Source organism: Lampetra fluviatilis, chromosome 63 (genome assembly GCF_964198595.1).
Source record: "Lampetra fluviatilis chromosome 63, kcLamFluv1.1, whole genome shotgun sequence".
Taxonomy (NCBI): Eukaryota; Metazoa; Chordata; class Hyperoartia; order Petromyzontiformes; family Petromyzontidae; genus Lampetra; species Lampetra fluviatilis.
Genome location: NC_136337.1, coordinates 5,531,167 through 5,541,683, shown reverse-complemented (window position 1 = coordinate 5,541,683; position 10,517 = coordinate 5,531,167). Strand labels below are relative to the sequence as shown.

The window sequence follows — 10,517 nt, the reverse complement described above, 5'->3', positions numbered from 1 at the left end:
TGACCCATAGGTGGCTGCCTTCTCAAGCCAGACGAGAGGACTCTAGCTGCCACGTATATGAAGGATTTTTAGTGAAAAACTTTGTTTTTACGGGTTATACTTATTTTACAGTTGAAATTGCTTGACATTCTCAACTATGAATGGAATTGCTCCAGTTCTGTACACGTGACCAAACCTTACTACTTGCCTGTGATGTTTGGTCGAAGGACATATGATAATATTGGTTGTGCTAGCTGTTGTGGACCATTATATAGAGGTAGGAGCAACAGTTCCACACTGCCCACCAGGGATTTTGTCTGTGCATAGCCACGCCCTCTATTTGTATTTCATGGAGTGCTCTGGGTGGGCTCGGCATCACGTGACGTGCCGCTCCTCGCAGCTTGCGCCGCGTGACACGGATCGCAGGACTGCTCTGTCCAACGAAGTTCCAACCTGTCCACTCCGAAGGAACGTGTTTTAGGGCTACATTGCTTCACATTTTTACAGGGACTGTCCCTTTGAAAATGCCTAAAATCCTGGAACTCTATGCCAAGATCCGTGCCGGATGAAGCTCGTGCATGTCATGTAGCATATCTTGGACCCGAAATAAATAAAAGACACCAATTTTTTTTCTACTTTTAAATAGTAGTTTCACTTGCTATACAGTCGGCTGACAAATTAACTAACCTTAAAACCCTTCGTTCATAAAAGTGGAAGGCAATCGTAACAGAGCAAGTGAAGAATCGCTGAACCGAAATTGATAGCTTGAAAGCATTTGGCGCGAGGCAGAAGATACAGGGCCAGTAGCACTTTTGCTCCAAGGATAATCTGGAACTGGTCAATGCTATTCGTGTCTGCACTCAAACGCCATCCTCGAAGTGACCATTTGATCTTTAGTGGCCTATGATCCACGCTACTGCTAATAAGATGTAGGTTTTACATTGTGCTTGCACTTTGTGGATTACAAATAGGAATGGCTGATCATCTAAGCTATCGGACGCCAATATTATTGGCTTGAAACATGGTATAATCGGAATTGCACAACGCTTTAATTGCCACACTTTTGGCAAAATTACATACAAGGTGATCAAATTTTCCAAATGCCAAGTAGGCAACTTGAAGGGTTTTTCACAAACGTGGTTTGAAAAAATAACGGCTTGCACCTTGACGAAAACGCACGAATTTCTTGACAGTCTATGAGGTCCAATTGAAATGTTAGAACTTGATAGAAAAGGCTGCCAACGTGCTCAGGTATCAAAATGACAGTTTAATTTCAAATAAAAGTGAAAGTAATTAAAAAATATTATTAAGATTATTCCTGTGTGTATAATGAGCTGTACTGCCTCCCAATAACATCGATATAGATTTTTAGCAAAACGATGTTTGTCTTCGCTATTAAATTGGTCCATCAGCGTTCACACATTGACAAACATGCAGATATCTGCTTTATAGGAAAGTCACCAGTAATTGTGTAATGCGAGCGTAAATGGGTTGCTGCTGGGCTCTGGCCCAATCACACGGCCCAGGGTATTGGGGGCGGAGCCCAGTATGGGGGGCGTGTGGGAGGGGCCGCCGTTCACCTCGGCTCCAATGGGAAGCGAGGTGAATGGAGGTGGAGCCAGTGGGGTAGTATGGGAAGGCCGGATCTGACGATCCGGAAGGGGAGAAGTCAGGGTCACGTGGGAGAGACGAAATAGAGGGGAGCCCGGGAGGGATCGGGGCCAGTTGATGGAGTGAAGAAGCAGGACCACGTTGGGGGGCCGCCGCGCCATCAGCCACGTGGCTGATGGGGCTTCGGCACACCGTCGGCCAGCGGCGTGCGGAGCGGGGAGGAGCGGAGCGACTAACAGGAGACTGCGTGCGGGGCGCGCGCGAGGAGGAGATAACGGAGGAGCGTGCGGGTACGCGAGAGGAGCGTGCGGGGTACGCGAGGGGAGCGTGCGTGGCACGCGAGAGGAGCGTGCGGGGTACGTGAGAGGAGCGTGCGTGGCACGTGAGAGGAGCGTGCGGGGTACGCGAGAGGAGCGTGCGTGGCACGCGAGAGGAGCGTGCGGGGTACGCGAGAAGAGCTTGCGTTGCACGCGTGAGGAGCTTGCGTTGCACGCGAGAGGAGCGTGCGGGTACGCGAGAGGAGCATGCGTGGCACGCGAGAGGAGCGTGCGGGCACGCGGGAGGAGCTTGCGTTGCACGTGAGAGGAGATGCTGGTCCCTTGTCAGGACCAGCGGGGTTTGAGGACGAGTGGAGGAGCTGAGGAGGAAGCGCGTGCGGGCATGTGCCAGATGACGCTGGTCCGCGGAGGAGACCAGCGGGGTGCGGAAAAAGAACTTGAATAAAAGACCAACGGAGACCAGAAGTGCCTGACGGAGTCTTTTATTACAATTGTGTAAATTACGTTAGCGGTCTGTAAATAATCGTTTAGATTCACCTACAGGAAGTTACTTATGATTGGGGGAATTTAATAACCGAGACATTCATGCAATGCAACGCATCTGAGAGGGTAATCCGGCAGGGAGATGGAGCGAGAAAATCAGTTCATTTGCAGGTGCGAGGCGGATTATTGCACCACGGGGTCGTGAGAAGTGGCTGCATTTTGTCGAGGCTTTCATCCAATCGCGGATTTAACGTTGATAATGATGATTGCATTATGAAGAGTAATAATACAATGATAATAGTTTTTTTACCCTTTTATCTGGCAACAAAACTGACACCTTTTTTACGAGGAGTCATGTTTGCATAGACCACAATACATGCAGTCATAATGCAAACAAAAACATAACTCTGATAATGTATGCACTGTCCTTGAAGTTGATTGGCCCACACCCGAGACAACTTTCCTTCGAGCCTAGTCTCACATTGGTTGGACCAGATGACGCCAAAAGGCGCATAACTCAAAGACAATGCACCATCAGAGTATGAGAGCTCGGGGTAAGCCTTTACACCATTGGTACCTCATTTGCCAGTAAAAAAACATTGTTGACAGATAAAAGGGTAATAAACCAATTCTCATATTTTTACTGGCAAATGAGGTACCAATAGAGTAATAATACACTTTTGCAATGCTATATATCCCACCATGGAAGCCGCGATAAGTCTTAGGGGCCGTCCATAAATGACGTCACGCACCTGGGGGGGGGGGGGGTTAGACATTTGTGACGATGTGTGAGGAGGGGGGGGTTGAGAAATGGGACGTCACATCAACACGTTCTATTTAATTAAATATACTTTTTTAAAAATGTATTCTCACCATCAGAGTGCAGGGGCACATTAAATACGCACTATAATGACAATAGTTTAAAGCGATTTGGGGGGGAAAAGCTTTGTGACGTCATATATGAGGGGGGGTCTGAATATTTGTGACGCCGTGTGCCGATGGTGGGGGGGGGCGGGGAGTAAAAAATCGTCCAAAATCGCGTGATGTCATTTATGGACGGCCCCTTAAGGCAGATGTTTTGCTCTGGGTTGTTTAGCCACTTCCATTCTTAAGACACGTGGGAGGATTCCTGAGTAACCAAAGAAAACCCACGAATACAAGAACATAGCATTTGAAGCTATAATAAGTATAACCCGTAAAAACAAAGTTTTTCACTATAAATCCTTTATATGCGTGGCAGCGAACTTAATGTAAAGGATTTAAAAATATATTCGCCTGTGGAGGACGCGGGGATCGATCCCGCGACCTTTGGCATGGGAAGCGAGGGCACTACCAACTGCGCTACTCCGCCAGAGCCTGCGGAGGGGTTACGCTCTGGGCTTTTACATTGTGACGTTCAGCCAAAGCCATGAATGAGTTCTATTTGAATATATGTAAAATAATTTGTTTTTGCCTAAAAAATGTAAAATTTTGGGAATTTTTTTTTCACGAACATTCATTGTCTCGCACAACGAGTCTGTGTGGAAAATGTCAGCTCGATTGGATCACGGGAAGTAGGTTAAAAAACGACCGAAAGATTTGCACAGTCGTAAGCAAGCAAGCAAGCACGCAAGCAAGCAAGCACGCAAGCAAGCGAACTTAATATAAAGGATTTAAAAAGATAGATTCAATCTTAAGACAGACCAAATTAATGCAAAACTCTTTCCGTAAAATGCGTCAATTTATGTACTACCATGTCTTGGCTTCATCGCAAGGCAGAGGTATCTTGCACTGGTGTGCACCCATCCAAAACCAGGCTTAGTCCCTGCAGAACTTGCGAGATTCCACACATTTAGATAGATTTGATTACATGAATCCTTTAAATATGCACGTTCATAAACTGGGACGAGTGTGATTTTTTAAATCCTTTATATTAAGTTCGCTTGCTTGCTTGCGTGCTTGCTTGCTTGCGTGCTTGCTTTCTTGCGTGCTTGCTTGCTTGCGTGCTTGCTTGCTTGCGTGCTTGCTTGCTTGCTTGCGTGCTTGCTTGCTTGCGTGCTTGCTTGCGTGCTTGCTTGCTTGCTTACGACCGTGCAAATCTTTCGGTCGTTTTTTAACCCACTTCCCGTGATCCAATCGAGCTGACATTTTCCACACAGACTCGTTGTGCCAGACAATTAATGTTCGTGAAAAAAAATTCCCAAAATTTTACACTTTTAGGCAAAATGTTTTTATTTTACATATATTCAAATAGAACTTATTCATCGCTTTGGCTGAACGTCACAGTATAAGAGCCCAGAGCGTAACCCCTCCACAGGCTGTGGCGGAGTAGCGCAGTTGGTAGCGCCCTTGCTTCACATGCCAAAGGTCGCGGGATCGATCCCCGCGTCCTCCACAGGCGAATATATTTTAAATCCTTTATATTAAGTTCGCTTGCTTGCTTAGGACCGTGCAAATATTTCGCTCGTTTTTTAACCCACTTCCCGTGATCCAATCGAGCTGACATTTTCCACACAGACTCGTTGTGTGTGACAATTAATTTTCGTGAAATTTTTTTTCCAAAATTTTACACTGTTTAGGGAAAACAAATTAAATATTTAATTACCAATTGCTTAATACTGGCAGACAATTATCTGACCCATAGATTGCAGCCATCTCAAGCCAGAGGACGAGAGGACTCTAGCCGCCACGCATATAAAGGATTTAGAGTGAAAAACTTTGTTTTTACGGGTTTACTTGTTTGTATTGATGTATACAATTTAAACAAATTCAATTAGGTTCCATAAGTGATTCCACACCCCTTATTGTTGAAAAATAATCAAATCATTGAATTACTACAAGCGAGCAACATGTTCTCGTACACCTGAGCACAGTGGACTGTACGCTCCTTAATTGAGGGGTAATGCCTGCATACCAGATTCAAGTAAGTGCATTGTAATCGAAACACAAAGCATCGATGAGAGACACGAGGTAATTGAACAGCGTGCCACTGCTACCAATCAGAAGGAACACCTCAGCGACTATAAATGGCCAAATAAGACCCCCGTTCTCTTGTCTCTCACTTGATAATTAACATGGAGTCTCTGCTTTCCTGGGTCGTGGTGCTCTGCGCAGTCGGTGTTTTGTCTGCGGATCCGGACTTCGTAGGTGAGGCTTCTCACGCGTCACTCGCTGCGTAATTTTAAGCTTGTGAAGAGTAAGTTGTTAAGCGTAGTACAGCTCTCATGGCAACTCGTACGCTTGGCAATGAAACATATTGATTTCAGAAACTATCGAACAGAAATGCAGTACAATATCTTTTTTAATTGCTGCAATGTATCGGACTCTGTCCTGCGTTCTCTGTTATTAGTGATCTACTCGGAACGTCGCCTAAGAATCTATTTCATTTCTCAGACTTTGCCTGGCAAGTTTTAATAAACGTCTGGTGTTACGTGCAATCCCCATTGAGTGAACTCTAATGGTGGCCCTAGTTAATTTGACTGCAACATTCGCGTATACATTTAGTCCTGCGTTGCTGCAGACGCACACGCGCCATCTTGTCTCCAATGCAGCCCATTGCTGGTTCCAGGTCGTGTGTTCGTTTCAGCCACGTACGCTTGTCGTGGTGTGCAGTACGTGTGCTACACGCTACTTGTAGGGGGTATTTTTATTCGACACACTTACTATGCAACACATGTTGAAAAAAGTTCACGAAATATTAGTCCTACTTTACATCCTGCCTTTTTTGGTCCTGTTTGAATTGATTTGGATTAACCTGAAGTGAGACGGTGATTCGAACGTTCTTTCGTAAAAAGTCAGATTTGTCGACCGAAACTACCGCCATGGGCAGGGTTTTCGTATCCTTAGAATGTTTGCCCAATACCAGTTGCATTCGCTTTTGCATAATGATAGCCAAATTGTTTCTTATTGTTTGCTTGCCGTTCATCAACGCCTCCATGCATGCAATCCTTTCGACTCGTCTAGTATTCCTGCAAACGTGGATCTCCCGGGTTACCGGGACAAAATATGTCAAGAGTGGTGTGGAACACTCCTCAAGCAAGCGTCAGGACTAAATGGAGGAAATGCTTTTGCGCGGGTGAAAGCTTTGTACCCATTGAGTTTTAAATGTCAAAATTTAACCCTGCTGTTGTGCTTCTCCTTGAAGGCCATCGAGCTGCCAACCGTGGCTTGAGGGCTATCGATGATGAGGAATTGCCCCCATCTACGATCCCTGCGGGTAATACACAATGCTGTGCACGTGACACGGGACTGCCACCTAAGACAATCTCGATTGCGACGCATTATACCGCGTCTGGAAATTTCATCTCTGACCCCACCTACATCGCTGATCCTTGGCCTACACCCATCTCAAGCCTTTATAATTCTGCCTCGGCAGCTCCTATTTTCACCTCACGACGATTGCTTGTTGCGATCGAAACTTTGATATTTTATTTTCTACGTGGCTTTACCGAAAGACCCAAAGAATGTGCACTGGTTTAACTCCTATTACAGATTTGGAGGTTTGGTGCTGGGGGTGGGGGGAGGCAATGAAGCTGCATGATGTGCAGTTGTTACAAACAAGCTTTAAATTTGTATTGGCTATATTACAACAGTATTCAAAAGGGCACAAACGCATGTTCTGCACTATGTAGAAATCTCATTTTTACATGGAGGGTTAAATATGCAAAGTTTGCGATGGGCCCACCCTTCTGCTTTTACACGGAGCACTAGCTCAAGGGGACAAATTTAGTCGACATGCATTGCATTAAGTAAAATTAATTCTGACCTGTACTCTTATTTGTGAGGTTTCTCATTTTAAAAACGTATTGGGCTGTTCGTTGCGTGTGCCATCATTAAACACTTTGTATAACCGTGTGCTTTGCTAAATTTAATCGCTGTCCGTGGGTCTCATTGAATGTCCTTACAGGTGCCACCTACGAGGTGGAGTGCGTCAAGGAGAGGATGTCTGCGAAGATCGCGAAAAGCGTTCTGCTGGGCTATGGCGCTTCTGATCTCGTCATGAACTCTGCAACTCCTGCATGCAGATTGACAGAATCTGGGCCGTACATCACGTTCAACATCTCGCTCGGAGAATGTGGCACCGTCTTTGAGGTCTCCAATATTCACTTTAAATATAAAGTGCTTTAACTTGACTTCTTGCTTTTTTTCAATCGGTTCTAATCGGCCTTGTATCTTCTTCCCCCCCCCCCCCCCCCCCCCCCCCCCCCCCACAGGAAACAAGCACAGACCTCGTCTTCTCTCAAACGATTTCTCTGCCCAGTACCACGTTCGGCATCATCACCTACGACTTCGTGTACATCATGGTCAATGCAATGTATGTGACCAAAACCCATGCTTGACACGTAGATTCTCAGTTACCTAAACGTCATTCTTGCAATGGCGTGACCAAGCCTGTGGTAACCACCCCTTCTGTTAATTTCCTGGATATTGGCATGCCTTCAAATGAAAGATCTTATCCAAAAGCTACATTTTATCATCGGTTTCACAACTGACTGCCGAACTGAAAAACATGATTGGTACTTGTTTACGTGACCCATTTTTTAGGAGAATGGCTTGATGCACCGTAATTTGAACTAAACTCTGCTCTTGTAATGATAGGATTTAATTTGTTCAGACCGAGACACTGATGCGCTTTTCTTTGCATTATCCCCTTCATTTTTATAATAGCTGCAAGATTCCGAGGACGGAGCTCTTGTCGTCTTTAGCACTCCAGCCCAACAGCACCAAGGTTGTGCTCAACCAGACCGTCTATGCCGAACTGGAACTGAAGATGGATTTCTACAAAAGCTCAACGTTCCTGGCGCCATACCTGCCCACCGACTACCCCCTAGTGGTGCAGCTGCGTCAAACCCTCTATCTCCAGTTGTCCCTCAAGACCGGCCTCGACCTTTCCCTGTTCACCGTCGACCTCTACGCAACTCCCACCATTAGCCCCCTTGATCCGCTGAAATATTATCTCGTGAAAGAAGGGTGCGTCGTTTTTCTATTCTCGCGCTTGACACTTGCTGAAGTTACTTGAGCCTCTATTTCTTGCCTAATCTGTGGCCTGCTTTTCTGTAGGTGTCTGCGTGACAGCACTGTGAACGTCACCGTCACCGCCACTGCCCGCCGCTTCACCTTCCCAGCCTTTGCCTTCACTGCTCAAGATAAAAAATACGTGAGCTCAATGTCCCATCATGGTAAAAGCTATCATAAACTTCGAGTGTTAGGGTCGAGCCTTGGCGCTATGCTTTGCCTTGCATCAAGAATGGCCTGGAGAATTCACAACTTTGCCTCATTTGTCTAATTTAGAACTTCTGTTGTGCAATGGGTTTTCCTCATTTTATCAACTTGGACTGGCCCCAATGGTAAAACATTGCTTGCTAATGATTCTGTTGGGTGTCTCCTGGGGCGTTCACATCCCTTTAAATTGCACGTGCTGTTTTTTTTATTGTAAACCTCCCTTTCACTCCTCTGCAGGTGTACATCCACGCTGCATTGATAGCTTGCAAGGCTTCTTTGACTGCCTCTCGCTGCCATCAAGGATGTCTGGCCAGAAAAAGGAGGAGCAGCTTGGAAACCGTGGATACCCCGGTCTACATCTTCACCAGAGGACCCTTTGTCTACAGCGAGGATGCCGCCCTATCCCGCTGTGCGTTTTTTACGTTTTACCAGTTCAATACGGTTTCCTAATTTACTTTGGGGTCTATACTGTTAAATCCGAATTTTAGAACTCCTACCACAGGGTTCTATATTTGGAAACCAATTTTCATGCTAAACGTATACAAATGTCTAGTTGCAGACATGTTTCTACGTTGCCTTACCCAGTTGCCTTTTCCAATTTGCAGCGGAGGTCCTGGACTACCCTGGTGTTGTGGCCATTGCAGCGATTGCTTCCATCGTCCTTGTGGCTTTGGGCTTTGCTTCAAAGAAGATGCTGGCTAAGAAGTGATGCAGATGTTTAACGTGTGCACGTGATAGAAAATAAAGCATGGATTCAAACTGATTTATGACTTCAATGGCGCTTATTTGATGAAACGTCTTCACCTGGTCGCCTTGCATGCTTTCCACTTGGGACACTTGCTGACATAAACATGGGATTTTAAAGGTTCCATTTATCTAGAGCTTGGTGACCTTCATGGCGCGATGCTGCTTGTACCTACAAATTTTGCGGTTTGAGGCCCAGCATCAGACCAGTGGCATCTTGCATGATGTAACGTTGAGCAATTGGGAAATATCTTGACAAAACATGCTATTGCCTGTTTTTAAATCCTTTATATTAAGTTTGCTTGCTTAGGACCGTGCAAATCTTTCGGTCGTTTACTAACCCACTTCCTGTAATCCTATCGAGCTGACATTTTCCACAACTCGTTGTGCGTGACAATGTTCGTGAACATTTTTTTCCAAAATTTTACTTTCTAGGACAAAAAATATTATAATTAATTACCAATTGCTTAATGGTGCAATGCAATCATCTGACCCATAGGTGGCAGCCATCTCAAGCCAGACGAGAGGACTCTAGCTGCCACGTATATGAAAGATTTATAGTGAAAAACTTTGTTTTTACGGGTTATACTTATTTTACAGTTGAAATTACTTGACACCATTCTCAATTATGAATGGAATTGCTCCAGTTCTGTACACGTGACCAAACCTTACTACTTGGCTGTGATGTTTGGTCGAAGGACATATGATAATATTGGTTGTGCAAGCTGTTGTGGACCATTATATAGAGGTAGGAGCAACAGTTCCACACTGCCCACCAGGGATTTTGTCTGTGCATAGCCACGCCCTCTATTTGTATTTCATGGAGCGCTTTGGGTGGGCTCGGCACCACGTGATGCACAGCCCCACGCAGCTTGCGCCGCGTGACACGGATCGCACGAATACGCTGTCCAACGAAGTTCCAACCTGTCCACTCCGAAGGAACGTGTTCAGGGCTACATTGCTTCACATTTTTACAGGGACTGTCCCTTTGAAAATGCCTAAAATCCTGGAACTCTATGCCAAGATCCGTGCCGGAAGAAGCTCGTGCAGGTCCTGTAGCGTATCTTGGACCCGAAATAAATAAAAGACACCACTTTTTTTTCTACTTTTAAAATAATAGGTTTACTTGCTATACAGTTGGCTGATGATAAATTAACTAACTTTTAAACCGGTCGTTCATAAAAGTTGAAGGCAATCGTAACAGCAAGTGAAGAATCGCTG

General features: G+C 45.5%; 1 protein-coding gene across 1 annotated transcript; it reads left to right on the top strand.

Moving 5' to 3' along the window:
* Positions 1-6,556: 6,556 nt before the first annotated feature.
* LOC144951656 (CUB and zona pellucida-like domain-containing protein 1) lies at positions 6,557-9,261 on the top strand. The gene is made up of 7 exons (XM_078881949.1): positions 6,557-6,563; positions 7,237-7,421; positions 7,544-7,644; positions 7,998-8,300; positions 8,391-8,487; positions 8,790-8,961; positions 9,158-9,261. Exons 1-7 carry the CDS (start codon positions 6,557-6,559, stop codon positions 9,259-9,261), a joined length of 969 nt encoding a protein of 322 aa, XP_078738075.1.
* The last annotated feature ends 1,256 nt before the right edge of the window (positions 9,262-10,517 follow it).